Raw genomic sequence first — 16,538 nt, 5'->3', positions numbered from 1 at the left:
TCAAATCAAAACCAGTGCCAAGCAGTTGAATATTGTTTTTCCATCACATTATCTGATGTGGACTGTAAAAAAGATCACATATATTCCCAGTGACTTCTATTAAGCAGCTCTCCAAAATTAGCAAATCTGTTGCCATAGATTCAAAGTCAAGTTTGATTTTACCACCAAAACTACTGATTCAGTGATTTATCTAATGATAATCTAATATTTTTTATTGCTTAAATGTCAATTTACCACATATTTACTAGGTACGGTGAATGGGGATACAGAGCACAGGCTGAATAAGACAACCATTTACATTTAGAGAAACTGTTATATCTCTACTGTAAATAGCTGGGAAATTGTCCTAAGTGAGCTGGGCCTTGAAGGATGGGTACAGTTTTGCAGGTGAAAATGAGGGGTAAAGAGGGGGGCGATTGTGGGGGAAGGAATAACAAGAATAAGAAGGAATGACAAAAGGTGAAGGAATAAAGAGGTGGTGGAAAAAACCGGACTTTGGGAAGGTAGGCCAAGAAGACAGCATAGTTTTGAGAGCCGAGAGCCCCTTTTCTTGGTAGAATGGAGCAGAGCAGCTTAGAGCTGTGGTCTCTATTTATTTGTTTTTAACTTTATTTTAAAATAATGTCAAATTTCAGAAAAGTTGCAAGAGCAGTACAAAGGAGTCCCATGTATCCTTCAACCGATTCACCAGTTGTTAATACCGTGTGACATACATCCCTGTAACTTAATTTCCCGACAAACCTCCCTCCTTCCTCTTCGACAACTCAGGGGTTTTCCTAAGTGTTTTCCCTTTGCTTGGACTGACACCCCAGTACCAGCCTGGCTGATTCTTATTCGTACTTAAGGCCTCAACTACCCTCGGAAGACTTCCCTCCCAAGACTAGGTCTCAGACAGAGGTACAAACTGGTCCGGAAGCCTGGACCCGGCTCCTTCGCCCGCCGTCTCCGTCCCCATGCCCGCCGTCTCCGCCCCCAGGGCGTCCGCAGAGACTCTCGGGGCGGAAGGGGCGTGGCTCCGAGAATGGAGTGGCCGGGACCCGGAAGTGCGGGCTCACGTGCTCCCGCCCTCTCGGAGGCCTCGGATAAGAATGGCCCTGGAACAGAAGAACAAACGGAAGAAAAAGAGGAGTGCGCGGGAGGGGTGAGTGGCGCGTGGCTCGTCTGCCTGGGCCGGAGTATGCGTTCGGGACCTCGGGGCGCTAGGGGTGGGGCGTGGCGTCGTGTCGCTGAGTCTCTGATGTCTGTGTCTAGAGAGAACCCGGAGGACGGCGCTTGTGGGAATCTGGCAGGAGACTATGAGGTTGGACAAGTCGCCAGTAGTTTATTCAACGGCAAGCGGCCCTCCAGAGGCAGCACGGGTCGGCTGGCTTCCCTCTTCGGCTCTTTGGAGCCTCAGCTTCAACCCGTGTATGTGCCTGTTCCTGAAGTAAGTCACTGCGTTATACCCCGAATGGCCCATTAGAACAACTTTAGAAGCAAGCAACCCACCTTGCAGGGCATGCTTTCTAAAGTGGGGCAGATAAGGATCAATTTTAAGTAACCTTTCATTACTGGACATATCAGTGAGAGAGAAAAGATGCTACTTTAGAAAGACTAAATTATTAAGAAGGATGAGGTCTGAAACGTAACTTCAAACTTTTAAAAGGAAACCACCAAAAAAAGGAAACGGGATGAGGAGGAAGAAAGTTCATCCCAAATCCAAAGACCGCTTTTGCAAGAACCTGCCAAAAAAATGAAACTGAAGAAGAAACTTTCTGATGCAGACCGAAAGTTGGCAAACAGGTTGGTAAAATTTCTCTCCTAGTTGATGTTAAAGAAATTAGATGGTAAAGAAATTGACATTCTTATACCAGCAATGTTCATCTTAATTTCTTTTCTCACTTCATAGTTATAATTTTAAAATTTTTATTATGGAAAGTCCCATACATTTTCAAAAGTTGAAAAGGATAAGGAACCCCAAGTACCCAGCATCAGCAGTTATTAATACTTGGCAAATCTTGTTTCATCTTTACCCTATTCATTTCCCCCTCATTATTTGGAAGCAAACCTAAGACCTAGGTTTCATCTATAAATATTTCAGCACGTATGGAAAAGATGAGTTTGCTTTTCTTAAACTTATTCAGAGATCAAATTTCCCCCATTAGTTTACTTTTTTTAAAAAAACAGTTTATTTGAATTGAGATCCATATAGCAGTACCATTATAGGTTCCTCATTAACTTTCCTCAGCCTGTCAGGCCACTCTCTTCATGCCCTTTATCTCTCTGTTCTCTCTTGGCAGGTGATCTTGTTACCTGATCTGATAATTTTGGGGGGGGGGGCTGCCCCAGGGAGCTTGCAGGATCTTAGTTCCCTGACCAGGGATTGAACCTGGGCCCCCAGCAGTGAAAGCCTGAAATCCTAACCACTGGACCGCCAGGGAATTCCTCTGAGAGTTATTTTCTTTAATTGCTAACAGTTGTGAGCTACTCCTTCTGGTTCTCCTACTGCTTGTAACTATGCACATCTTTAATTTCTTCCCCTTTCAGAGAAGGGTGTCTTCCTCCTCGTCCAAGATTAATTCAGTCACCTGTGCTGTTTATATATAGCACATACCTCTTCTGCCTCCTTAGGGTTTATGTCATCATATATATATATATATATATCTGTATCTTTGATCTGTCCTCTCAAGATTCTCATTTTAAAAAAAGAAATCCAGCAAAACCCCATCTGCAGTCATGTGTCCCTGTTTGCTCCATCCCCTCAAACCTTCCCTTCATTGCCAAGCTTTTAGAAAAAGATGTTTATACTTGCGCTCTCTTCCTTTTCTTGATCTGTTTTCTTTTCCATGAACTTGCACTCTGGTTGTTTGTTTGTTGTGTTCATTTTTATGTGATATGACCATACTTCTGAAACAGTGCTCAGGGAAGCCATCCTGACCTAGGTAGGTGCCATATTTAGTAGGCAGTACAGCCTTTGTCTGAGTCCTTGCTTTTACATGTCACGTGGTTGCTTTCCTTCTCAAAGCTGTTGGAGTCTTTGATAGCAGTCTCTTCTCTTCCTCCTCTTGTCTTTCTGCTCCTTCTCAGTGGTATTGTGGGCACTTTCCTTCTGACTGTTCCTTAAATGTTGATTTCCCTCGGGATTCTGTTCTTGGTCATCTTCTCATGACTTTTTTCACACCCTTCATTCTGGGCAATCTCCCGGTCCTCGTGGCTCCACAATTCTCATTGCTCTTTCTTGATCTATAAACCTGTATATCTGTTTGTCTGCTGGTCTCTAGCTCTATATTCATATACACCTCAAATTCAGGATGCTTCAAACTGAGCATATTATCCTCATCAAACCTGTTCCTCTGCATGAGGGGTACCATCAGCCTTCCTGTTGCCCGAGCCTGTGACTTGGGAGTCAACTTAGACTCTTTCTTTTCCCTGCATATCTAATCAGTTGCCAAGTCCTAATGATGCTGTCTTTTAATTATCTCTTTTAATCTGCTTCCCCTTTCCACCTTCTCCCTTGCTCTGGTGGGTCTGTTGTCTTCTGAGATGCCGGCAGTTGTAACTGTCTCCTTACTGGTCTCCCTTATCCAGCCTTGTCCCTTTCATAATTGTCTTCTGCTCTGCTGCCCAAATGATCTCTTTTAGGCACTTTCAAAGTCTTCAGGGGCTCCCCATCCTCTGTGGGATAAAAATCTAAGCACTTTTGCATAACAGGCATGGTCCTCCTTGACATACTGTCTCATTTCCTTTCACTCCTACTAGGTATTTTATATACCATAGTGAACAAAAAACTAGACATTGACCCTCTCCTTACTGGAGCTTGTGGTCTAGTGGAGGGATGAAACGGTCAACATTTACTGAGGACTGACCATGTGCTATATACACTGCCTTTCCTCCTCTGAGAGCCTTTCTTGTTTCTTTTATGTTTCTACACCATGTATTATACACGTTAACCATTTTATGGTGAACCTTGCCTATCGCTCCAGAGACTGGACTACTGAAAGGCCTCTAATAGTCTCTTTTATCTTTGTATCCCCAGAGGCTAGAACTGAGTAGTAAATATTTATTGAATGAATGAATGAATGAGTTTTATGACTCCTACTACCCATTCTCTCCCCTCACTCCTAAGTTCCTGTTCCATTTCTCTTTTTCGACCATTTCCATTTTCTCTTTACCCAAGTGCACCAGTACTTCACAATATTGGCGGAATTTGCTTTTGACAAGCAGTCCTTGAAATACTGCAGTAGGAAATCTGATTTCTCCTCTTCGCCAGATTGCTTTTACAAAGCTAAGTACTTTGCCAGCATATTAACCTTCATAGACCCCCTGGGAGTGCTGCAGTAACCCTGGAATTCTAGACCAGAGAATGGAATTAGGCATTGGTAGAGTGTCAACTAAATCCCCAAAGCTTTACGTGAGCCAGCTTCTGTTTACATGAACTTTTGTTGCTCTGTTTATTACCTGGCAGTTTTAACCTATCTTCAGAAATTGACCTTAACTTTTTCTAACTCTTGAGTTTCCTAAAGATACCCGTCACTTTTTGATAATGTTGTTTAAATGTAGATGTATTTGTGAAGGGTAAGTTGATATATAGGAGGGCCAGAAGTAGATGGGAAATTTTTCTAATCAATGTGCTTTGTCAAATACGAGACCTGACTTCCATGACTTTTTTTTTTTTTGACTTAAAAAGAGAAAATGCTTTAGCAAGTGCTGATTTAGAAGAAGAAATTCACCAGAAACAAGGGAAGAAAAGGAAAAATTCTCAATCTGGTATTAAAATTGCCGATAAAGAAGTACTTGATGATGTAGATCACACAGCTGTAAATCAAAGAAAGAAAATTCAAACCAACCAAGAAGAGAGATTAAAGAATGAGAGAACTGTGTTTGTTGGGAATTTGCCTGTCACCTGTAATAAGAAGGTGAGTGTGTAGTCTGTATATTGTTAACATGCAGAGAAATTAATAATTCGTGATTTTGTTTACTGTCACTTTACTAAATAAATCATTAATATATAACTTCATTATAAATGACTACATATATCATTCTATAGATTGATTCCAGTATCCACCTGCTCCTTTCCATTCCCGAAGTCACTGTCCTAATTCAGGCTTTTGCAAGTCTTGTCTGAAATATTGCAGTGGTCTCCTATCTGGTTTTTTCCTCCAGCTCTATCTTCTCTTATATGCCACTAGAACGGAAGCACCATACGTGCAGGGATGTTTATCTCTTTTCTTCACTGCTCTATCCCTTAGCACTTGAAACAGTGCCTGGTGTGTAGTAGAGGCTTGTTGAATATTTGTCGTGTAAATGAATGCATACATCCTAAGTTTCTTCCGTTATGTGGGGTTCACTAAACCAAGACGTGCCCTTTACTTTCTGTGTGTTTATGTGATAGTCACCCTGGTGGCAATCCCTTCGGTTAAAATCCTGCTTATCTTTTGAAGAACAATTTCAATTCCACTTTCTTAAAAACAAAACAGTACTAGAAAGTTACTTCCTGGTTTTTCCCTTTCCCCCTTGCCCTTTTGTCCCCTAGCATTTGATGTGTGATTATTTTGTAGTACGTAACCCATTTGACTTTCTAGGGTAGTTTTGGTTACTTATCTTCCTCAAGGGAAGGGAGTGTTTGTGGTGCTTTACACATTTAATAAGTTATTTTTGGATTAAAATTGCTTATAGAAATTATTGTGCAAGCTGTAAAACATATACCTTCTTCACATCCTGAGCCAGTCATAAGAATAATGTATAAAATTCATCCTAAGACTTTTCTTCAATCTGATGGTCTTAATTCCAGACAGTTGGGGAATTTCCCATGGTGACATAAAGGATCCTTAAAATCCATTTCTGGTTTAAATAAGCCAGTGTGAAAAGATGAGAGAATTTATGGAATATATAATCTTAGTTTACCTGTAGTAAAGATTATAAAAGATTGAAAGAAAAAATGTTGTGTACCTTATAGATACTAACATGAACTTGAATTGTGTTTTCTTTTTATCTAAGTTTCAGTAAAAGTTTTTTGTCTTCTAACTGAATAGTTACCTACTTTTCCTGAAATATTCTGAAAACATGGCAGGAAAAGATTATCAGACCGCTTTACCTAATTCCTTTTTGTGGTATTTATTTGATGTTCTGAAAGTGGACTGAAATATATATATATATATGTGTGTGTATATATATATGTTTTTTTTTATTTTAGAAGCTGAAGTCATTTTTTAAAGAGTACGGACAGATAGAATCTGTACGATTTCGTTCTCTGGTATGTGTTCCGCCCCCTTAAAATTGCATAATCTTAAAATGTTTTGCATTTAAATCCAACTTATTCATATGTCGGTTTTAGTGAGTTGGAGGAGCCCTTGACTTTAACCTTTAGAACCGACAGGCTCAAATCTAGCCCCAAAGAAGAATCACACTAGTATCGATTGCTGACTCTTGGACTTTGTTAGCTAATTTAATGAGTTCAAATATAAAATGCTGTCCTTACTAAGTGTACTTTGGAGGGTGGATGGGTGACATTTGTTTGTGTGTTAATTGAGTAGGTGGAAACGTTCACACCTGTTGAGTAGCATTTCTGGAATCATAGGTGTTCATATGAGGGGTTTGCATGACGCTGCAGAGCAGTACTTATGGTCTGACATAAAAAGATAAAGTATGTTTTAATCAATTTAGTGTTAAAACTTTATGGAAATAAATGGTATCTGATTTCACCAGCTGAGCACTCTGTAGACCAGTTATAGCCATGTTCCTTGGAGCATGAATAAGCATCACTCATATGTTTTTTAATGTAATTAATATGTATTAGTATAGTGTAGGAGATGTTTGTTCCTTGTTTCCAACTGCGTTTTCTCAACGTGATTGTCTAAAATGGGGTTTCTCAGCCTTGATACTATTGACATTTGCTGCTGGTTAGCTCTTAGTTGTTGGAGGCTGCCCTGTGCGATGCAGGACCCCTGGCCTCCACCTGCTAGGTGCTGGTAGCATCCTCCCCACCCCAGTTGTAACAGCCAAATATATTCCCAGACATTGCCAGATGTCCCCAGCGGGCAAAACCGCCCATTTCTCTGAAAGGAGACATTTCCCAAGGTTTTGGTGCAGTCTCTATAATTCCTGTCATGGTGTTTGTTCCTCACACTTATCACATGTGTATTTTGTCTGCCCTTCTGAGTCCTGTTGCTTCATATCAGATCCTTGCCTGACACATCCACTTGGGTGTCCTGCCTGTTTTCAGCGCGTCTGTGCTTTACCTCCATCAGTCCCCCACCCCAGCCTATGCCACCTGCTGTTTTTCAGCTGTGGTTTCTTCCCAAGAGGAGTTCTTTCTTTCTTTTTCCATTGTTCCACCTTAGTGTTCACAGCTCTTGCCAGAAGAGTTGCAGAGGCCTTTTATGGGTCCTGCTTTCAGTCTGCCTCAGATGCATGCATCGCACCACCGTCAGCTTAATCTTCCTAAAGTACTTCCTCCTGGACCTCCTGCCCAGAATTCCTCCCCTCCACCTCCCCTCCCGTGAATATTATACACACCACCACCCCTGCCTTGGCCTGGAGTTCCCTTTGGGGGGCCTGCCCTGATTCTTCCTTGTCCCTGGATTATTGGTAAGTCAGGTGACCCTGCTGTGCGCCCTGCAGCACCCTGTGCTTCACTATAGTCCTTATGACACCGCTCTGTCATTGTTAGAGCTCCTGTCCCACCAGACTGTGAGCTGACTACAAACACCCTGTTTGTGTGGCTCCTCCTTGGGTCACTAGCACCTGCACCTGGTGCACATCAAATATGTATGGCGTTCCCTAAAAGCTTTTCATTTTTCTCGCTGTCAGTGTCCTTGGTTCTTTGCCTGACAGCCTGCACAGGGTGGCCCTGGGGCCCTGCGTTCTTCTACATGGGACTGTCCTGCAACCCGGGAGCTGCCCTCGTTGCCAATCATGTGCTTGGGCTTTCCCACCCTTGTCCTTTTGCTCAGTTCATTTTTTTCTTTTTTTAATTGATGTCAAATTGGTATATAACATTATGTTAGTTTCAGGTGTTCAACATAACAGTTCAGTCTTTGTTTACCATGCAGTTGACTCCCTTCACCCATTTCACCCACTTTCACCCCCCTTCTCCTCTGGTAACCGCCAGTCTGTTCTCCGTATCTCTGAGTTTTGTTTTGTTTGTTTTCGGCTGCGCCGCTTGCGGGATCTTAGTTCCCCGACCAGGGATTGAACCCAGGGCCTCGGCGGTGAGAGCTCAGAGTCCTAACCACTGGACCGCCAGGGAATTCCCTGTTGTGTTTTTTTGATTGCACATATAAGTGACATCATACAGCATCTGTTGTTGACTTAGTTCACTTAGCATAATACCCTCAGCATCTATCCATGTTGTCTCAAATGGCAAGATTTCCTTCTTTTTTATGGCTGAGTAGTATTTCACTGTATATATATTCTTTTTGTACTTTATTGCCTTATATTTATTCATTCGTATCTTTAATAACAGAACACAGGTCCTTGAGAGCTCCTAGAAGGCATCCAATAGACGTGTTTTGATGACCAGCATTCCCATGTCAGTTATTCACATGGGCATTTCTCATGTGTCATACTGTTTTCCTGTCTACATTTTGAGAGTTTGACCATATGTTAGTTTGAGCAGAACAGACCGAGAAGAAATAGTTCAAGTTTCTTAGTTTTACTATATAAACTATTGAATGACTAAAAGAAAAAACTCTTCCAGAGATTTATAGTAACTGCCCTAAATGGGGTTGGCATTTATAGACACCCCTGGACTTGTGAACTTGCAGTCTGTATCCTTTTAGCTTTGTGTTCTCTGTACCTGGTGGTATTTGGCACACATTGCTGACAGTCACAGTTGCTGACTTGAATTTCCACCTCTCTGTAAAGTTTTCCCTACCTGCCCCCTTCACTCTTAGGTATGACCCTTATATGACTGACAGTAACGTGACTCTGAATATAAAGGAGATTCCCTTATTTGTCCAATTACAGATACTGAAGTAGTATCTTCTTATATTATTTATCAAATGATATATTTAAAATCATATAGCATACACAGTATTAATTTAGAAGTGTCCCTTTTTTCCATGCTGATTTTATAAAACGATTTTCCTTAACACTCTTCACATGTGTCTTCAACATCATTGCCCCCCTCACGACCAGAGATCCCTTCAAGTCATTTGTAACTTACGCCTGGTTTGAGAGTCACTGCCTGTGAAATCTAAATGTGGCACTATCATTGGAAATGTTTGTCCTCAGCCACCAGGTCCTGTTCATACAACACTAGGACAGTTGTTTCTGATTCATTATTTCCTTAGAATGTTTTTAATCACATCATATCAGACTTAGATATTTAGAATTCAATTAATAAAAATATAATTATTTTGAAATAATATTTTAAACAATGATTTTTCTTTAATACTTTTTTTTTTCTCTTAAAAGATTCCAGCAGAGGGAATTTTGTCCAAAAAGTTGGCAGCAATAAAGTAAGTTTATAATTAGAGAAAGGGAGTAGTCATAAATTCTCTTCCATTTTGGTTAAAATAGAGATCATTTCTTAACCTCATAGATGTTTGTATTTGGATAAAACATCATGTTTTATTGTTTTCTTATGTCTGTAATAACATATAAATTTGTCAGATGTTCATCTTCAAGCCTCAACATAAATTGTAGAGTCAAGGATAAGAATTGCAAAATAACTTAAAATGTGTCATGAGAAATGAGAAATTTCAAGGACGTTTAATCAGGCATAGTGTTTGAAGAGAATAAGAAAGTTTTGCACCTAAAAATTCTATTGTAAATCATAAGTATCATATTTCATCAATTCTAAGGCGACATTTCCCATACCTTAACATTTTTAAAATCAAAATGCATCTTAAAATCAGAGGGGCCTCATGGTTGCTATTGGCTGGCCAGGTTTTTCCAGGGAAATTCTATAGGTCACACTATAAGATGGAGAGATAAATGGGGAATCCTACAGTTTAAACAGGAGTCAGAAGACTTTTCAAGTTGAAAACTGGACAAGACCAAAGTATGTCTAGGAGTAGACACTTGGGTGATAAAACCACATAAACACGCAGGGAAGTTGTTCCTATAATAATTCCCTAAGCTGTACATGTCTGTGTAGTTTTTATTTTACAGTAAAAAGGAAAAAGCACGTTGTCTTTCCCATCTGTGTGTGCCTTAGATACAGAGCTGCAGCTAAGGTGATGCTGGGTTAGCCAAAAAGTTCATTCGAGTTTTCCCGTAAGGTATCACTCGAACGAACCGTGTGGCCAGCCCAGTAGTTGTAGTGTGGTGGGTTGCCCGGGGGCGCTTGCTGGTCTCTCACAGTGATGGCTAGTAAGGAGGCCTGGGTCACGTGTATCAGCCCATATCTGTGTAAGTTGTGTGTTATTTTTTTGAGTTATTACTAAATATTTATTAAAAGAGATGAAACCCCCCCCAGAAATTCTTGTCATATGTGTTGAGAGTGGAAAACAAGCTATATTTATTTCAGTGACTTTGAGATTAACAAATTTTACATTGTCTTTTTTTTCTTTTCTTTGTTTTTTTTTTTTTTGGTGTAGACGTAAAATTCATCCTGATCAGAAAAATATTAACGCTTATGTTGTGTTTAAGGACAAGAGTGCTGCTACAAAAGCACTGGAAAGGTAATTTCATCTCTTCGAGGTTTGGACAGAATTATTGTAATTTAAGTGTGTATGAGTCCACGCTTTATTCTTTGGTTTCACTTCAGAGCAAATATCCCAGTAACTCAGCACTTGTTTTTAACAACAATTTTCCCTTCGTATTTATACCAGAAATGGGGCCCAAATTGCAGATGGATTTCGTGTTAGAGTGGATCTTGCATCTGAGACCTCATCTGTGAGTAGTTCTTCTGAGCTTGTGCTGGGAGAGCAGTGGGGTCAGCAGGGAGCATGCGGGAAGCACAGAGGAGACAGCCTTTGCCCTCTGTGGTCTCAGCTAATGCCCTGTAAGTCAGCATCAGCTTCAAGAAAGTGGTTCCCACCCGTACGTTAGATCCAGTAGTCCTAAAGAGAGAGGCCAGAAGTTACGTTAGAGAACATCGGGGCCAGCACCTTATTTTATAGACTGAGGTCTAAAGTTAAATCAGTCATTAAACAGTTTTTGAGTCTGTCCTCTGTGTCAGGCATTCAGTGCTGAGATACAGACTCAGTTCTCTAGGAGTTCACAGGATAAAGGTAAAGATGAGCAGACGATTTTATGATAAATACTGTCATAAATGCCCAGGATGCTTTGTCAGCTCAGGAATGGAGCACTTGATTTGGGGGGTTGCCAGCAAGAAGGGACAAAGGAGGGTTTCCAGGAGAACAGGTGTTCTATCAGTCTTGCAAGATGAGTCTGTTATCCAGGCAAAAAAATTTTGAACAGTATGAATGGTGGGGACCAAAACCTAATTTGCTCAGGGAATGGCACAGCCTGATGCAGTTAGTAGTGGCTGGCGTGTGAGGAGGGGCGGGATAAGAGTAGCTGTTGGAGAAATAGGTGGAGGCCAATCATGAAGACCCTGGCCTGCCATGGGGAGGAGTCTGGGTTTTGTCCAAAGCTGTTCCTCAAGGTCTCTTGAAACGGATGAAGCGTGAGTTGCAAGAACTCACCGCAGAAACAGGGTGCGTTACGGTCGGCGTCAGGGTGACTAGTTGAGAAATGACAGAGGCCTGGCTGACAGCCCTGGCTTTGATTGTGGACCTGGCACGGGGTCCGCAAACTGGCTTGAGGGCTCAATCTGTTTGCGGCCCGTTTCTGTTAATAAAGTTTTACTGTCACCCAACCAGGCAGGTAGGTACAGCAGAGACCACGTGGCCCACAAAGCCTAAAATATTTGCTTTCTGGCCCTTTCCAGAAAAAGTTTGCCCACCCCCAATAGAGCAGGCCTTCCTTGAGCACTGCCGTGGGTCAGTGCCAGCTGTGAACAGAAGCACTCCCCGCTCTGGAGCTCGCTCACACTCCAGTGGGGAAGGCGGAAGAAAGGGGATCAAACAGGGGCCTGGAGGGCGGGGAAATCAGGAGATGGAGCCCCGTCAGGTGTGTGGGGTGAGGACAAGGGTGGACTTTAGGGTGACTTCTGTTTTCTGCTCCATGAGTGATTTTTATTAACCCTCTTTGTGTTTCAGAGGGACAAGAGATCTGTATTTGTGGGGAATCTCCCATACAGTAAGTTTGTTTAAACAAATAAAGTACCTGTTTATCACTGAAGTAATGCAAATAACATCTGAGTTGGTAACATAACGTTTCGCTTTAAGACTACCTTGAAGAAGCGCGGGGTGTAACTTGACTGGTTACCTTGAGGCTGTGCTCACCCTTGGTGTATTATGAAACATCTCCAGCTTCCTGAGGCGATTCCAAGCCCTCACTTCCACTGGGGTTGAATCTGTTTTTAGAAGCTGAAGAATCTGCGGTTGAGAAACACTTTCTGGACTGTGGGAACACTGTGGCTGTAAGGATCGTGCGGGATCAAGTTACAGGAGCCAGCAGAGGCTTTGGCTACGTGCTCTTTGAGGTAGGGAGGCTGATGTATCCTCACTGTCCTTGAAGTGTGCCTGGAGAGGCTGTCACTGCTGCCCCATCCTTCAGACGTAACTCTCACTGTCATCCTCAAAATTCCACCTTAAGAAAACGACATTCATAACCCGCCACAGTATAATAGGCTCCTGTTCGTATAATTGCATCCAACCAGGAGATGTTCTAGTTATTTCTCCACATTAATGTTGTTAAATAATGTTTTAGATACTGGATGCTAAAGGTATTAAATCTCTGAATCTCCACCTTCTGTAAAATGGAGAGAAGAACTGATCGTTCACTCAGGTAGAAGAGAACGTTAGTCTCTGTACAAAATTGGTTATATTTAGTTCACTAAATATTAGCCAGTGTCTCATGCCTAAAATTATTAGAATACACATGTGGCCTTCCCTTCACAACAGCCCATCCATGTACTTCCTTTCAGTTTTTATCTGCGCCGCCTTTTTTATGGTCAAACTTAATATTTGTGAACATAAGATTCTGCAAGCTGCTTTATGTTGTTTTCTGTCGTGTAAGTATGTTCCACTGAGCGTGTATACTGTCTTTTCCCTAGTGTGTGCCAAATGTTGCATGTTTGCAGTGTTCTCTCTTTTTCTCTGTAATAATGAGATCAGAGTGGTTATGTTTTTTCCTTCAAATGTTTGCCTCCATTTTTGGATTACTTCTTTAGGAAAGCTCCCCAATGGGTTACCACTAACCAGGTCAAGACATCTGACCATCTTTAAGGCTCTTAGTACGTATGACCAGGCGGCTTTGAAGAAACGTGGTCACAGCCTGCCATCATGACTGTGATGTAGTTATCTCACTGTTTCTCTGCTCTGTCTTCTGACTGTTGATAAGTTTGTAAAGTTCTTTAACAGACATGTCATGAATATTCAGGGTGGTTAGCATTTAGTGGCTCTCTATTAGAATAAAAGAATAATAGAATTTTGGACCTAAAGGGAACCCTACAAGGCATCTAGTCTGACTGATCCATCTCAAGGACTGTAATAGAGAGTTCTCTGCTCTCAAATCAACTAATACAGCAGGGCTTTTTCAGGAAGAGCCTTGTGAAGAGGAGGCTTATTGGTTTAAAAGACACTATAGGACTGACCTCGTTAATTGAATTTACATTGGGAAAAATGAAGCCTCTTGGATTGTGACTTATTATTTGACAGGGCAGCTTGAGTGCTTCCTGGGGAGAAACTCATGAGAGGGAGCATGATTAAAACTACAAGAACAGCTGCTTGTAGTTCAGTACTTTGGATTGGACTTCTTGGCTGTGGAAATGAGAGGGGTTTCTATATGCAAGCTTGAAAGTTGTTCTAATCCAGAAAAGTCACCATTTTACTTGTTTCTTTGCACATGAGTTTCTGGTGAAAATTTAATATTTTGATTTTTATTGCAGAATACAGATGCTGTTCATCTTGCTCTGAAATTAAATAACTCTGAACTGATGGGAAGAAAACTCAGAGTCATGCGTTCTGTCCATAAAGAAAAATTAAAACAAAATTCAAATCCTAGTTTGAAGAATGTCAGTAAACCTAAGCAGGGACCTAATTTTTCTTCAAAAAATGCACAACATTCTAAAACTTTGTTTATCGGAGAAAAAGCTGTTCTCATGAAGAAGAGAAAGAAAGGACAGAAGAAAAGTGCTAAGAAACAGAAAAAACAGAAGTAGCTATCCGAAGCCTTTTCTTTGTTTTCCCCACTGACTACTGGTAATAAAATTGTGGTAAATCCATGTATTGAATTTCAGGATTTTTTTACATATTTTGAAACATGGACACTTTTTCAGTTATTCACATTGCAATAGTACCTTTGAATCATTTGTTTCAAGGTGTAGGCAGATCAGTCACCATGTTAATACTGCTGATGGTATGAGATGATTTTAGATGTAGGGTGAACATTTAGAATTTTAGCGTTTATGTATTATTTTACCATATGTTGGAAATAATTAACACTTCAGAGAGTTATTTTAAGAATTACTTGGGATGAGACTAAAAGTGAGTAAATTTAAAGAAAGTGAAGTAACCTTAATACTGATTGTATCTAGACAAAGTAAATAATTAAAGTGGGAATACTGATTGATCTAAGGTCAAATCATAATCCCTAAGAAGTAAAGTTTTGAGGTTTGGTATATAATAGCCACTCATTTTTCTTCCTTCCTCTTGCACTTAGGATAAGTGGAGTTCTGGATTTTAATTTTATTTCATCAACCTAATAACTAACCAACAGGGATTCTGTATCAACTGTTGCTCTGATTTTTTATTCTTAATTGGTGATTAGACTGGTTATTAAAGTTCTTGGTAAATTGGCTATAAAGCAGATTTTTACTTCTATTTTTAATTTGAAAAATATTCTCCCAGGAAAACTTGTGATTCTTCTTTTTTTAATATAAATTTATTTATTCTTATTTATTAATTTTGGCTGCATTGGGTCTTCATTGCTGTGCACGGGATTTCTCTAGTTGCGGCAAGCAGGGGCTACTCTTGTGATGTGCGGGCTTCTTACTGCGGTGGCTTCTCTTGTTGCGGAGCACGGGCTCTAGGTGTGCGGGCTTCAGTAGTTGTGGCTCGTGGGCTCTAGAGCGCAGGCTCAGTAGTTGTGGGGCACGGGCTTAGTTGCTCTGCAGCATGTGGGATCTTCCTGGACCAGGGCTCAAATCCGTGTCCCTTGAATTGGCAGGCGGATTCTTAACCACTGCGCCACCAGGGAAACCCAAAACTTGTGATTCTTAACATCACTCAGTAGAATGAAACAATATTTTTTTAAAAATCGTGTTTAGGGCTTCCCTGGTGGCGCAGTGGTTGAGAGTCCACCTGCCGATGCAGGGGACGCGGGTTCGTGCCCCGGTCCGGGAAGATCCCACATGCCGCGGAGCGGCTGGGCCTGTGAGCCACGGCTGCCTGTGCTCCGCAACGGGAGAGGCCACAACAGTGAGAGGCCCGCGTACCGCAAAAAAAAAAAAAAAAAAAAAAAGTCGTGTTTAAAGGAAACATTTGCTGAAAAAGTATGGTAATGAAGTCACAAGGTGTAAAGTTCAACAAAGAGAAGGAATACCCCTGCATTTCCTTGGGACTTAACTTCGTGGTATATAGCCGGTGCCCCCTCCCACAAACCTTGCTGAGCTGGGCCTGTATCCAGGAGGGAGGAGTGGCGGTAAACCAGGGGCCTGATCTGAGGTAGGCGGATCTGTTATACACGCATCTTATTACTTAAGTAAGAGAACTGGGGGACACTGAGTTATTGGTGATTATTTTGAAAATCCTGTCTTTTGGGCGTAGCACAGGGAAAACCTAATGGATCTTTAATATGTAGCTCTGTGGAAAGCAGAAAGAGCTCCATTTTCCTGTATCCAAGGACTGGATATTTTATGCTTAGTATCTTCTACGGTGCTTAGAATCTTGTTTTTCATAAGTAGGGTTCAGTAAATACTTGTCACTTGATAGCTCTTGAACGTTTTTTCATATATTTCCAGTTAAATTTATATAAAGATGCTTTATCTGTAGACTACATAGACTATCTCTATAGACTATAATTTCATTGTGTATTTTCTTTATAGTGTATATTTTATTTATATGCTTTTTAGTGTATATAAATAGATATAATTTTAGTGTCCTTAACATAGAGTGTTGGTCTTTAGGTTTTCATGTAAAGAGCCGTGGAGTGGGGTGTAAGGACATCTGATTCTTGACCCATCTCTCTGGCTGTGCATGCATGACCTTGGACAAGCCTCTCAACCTCTTTATCTAAATATCCTGATTGGTGAAATAAGGGGCTTGGACTAGATCAGTGGTTTCCCTCTTTTTTGACTGTGATTTGCAATAGCTTTAATTTTACACTGTGATCAGTACAAACATTGGTATATTTAACTGACACACAAGTTCACAAGACAGTACCGGTCCTTACTACACATGTTGCCATCTGATATTGCGGTACATGGGCCTCTCACTGCTGTGGCCTCTCCCGCTGCGGAGCACAGGCTCCGGACGCGCAGGCTCAGCGGCCATGGCTCACAGGCCCAGCCGCTCCGCGGCATGTGGGAGCCTCCCGGACCG

At 41.3% G+C, this 16,538-nt stretch overlaps 1 protein-coding gene across 2 annotated transcripts; it reads left to right on the top strand.

Annotated features, from left to right (window-relative positions):
• The first annotated feature begins 962 nt into the window (after window positions 1-962).
• RBM34 (RNA binding motif protein 34) lies at window positions 963-14,221 on the top strand. Of its 2 annotated transcripts, XM_022553142.2 has the most exons (11): window positions 971-1,141; window positions 1,252-1,426; window positions 1,646-1,782; window positions 4,667-4,895; window positions 6,173-6,232; window positions 9,397-9,440; window positions 10,524-10,607; window positions 10,758-10,821; window positions 12,093-12,132; window positions 12,360-12,478; window positions 13,886-14,221. In XM_022553142.2, exons 1-11 carry the CDS (start codon window positions 1,089-1,091, stop codon window positions 14,156-14,158), a joined length of 1,278 nt encoding a protein of 425 aa, XP_022408850.1. In that variant the 5' UTR covers window positions 971-1,088; the 3' UTR covers window positions 14,159-14,221. The 2 variants fall into 2 exon arrangements, with proteins under 2 accessions (XP_089753561.1, XP_022408850.1); XM_089897435.1 differs by lacking the exon at window positions 6,173-6,232 and having other exon boundaries at window positions 963-1,141.
• Window positions 14,222-16,538: the final 2,317 nt, after the last annotated feature.

This window comes from Delphinapterus leucas, chromosome 16 (assembly GCF_059928025.1).
Source record: "Delphinapterus leucas isolate spDelLeu-1000000601 "Yukka" chromosome 16, BTC_Dleu_Yukka2, whole genome shotgun sequence".
Taxonomy (NCBI): domain Eukaryota; kingdom Metazoa; phylum Chordata; class Mammalia; order Artiodactyla; family Monodontidae; genus Delphinapterus; species Delphinapterus leucas.
Note: the sequence above shows the minus strand (reverse complement) of the source record. Positions and strands in the feature narration are given on the sequence as shown.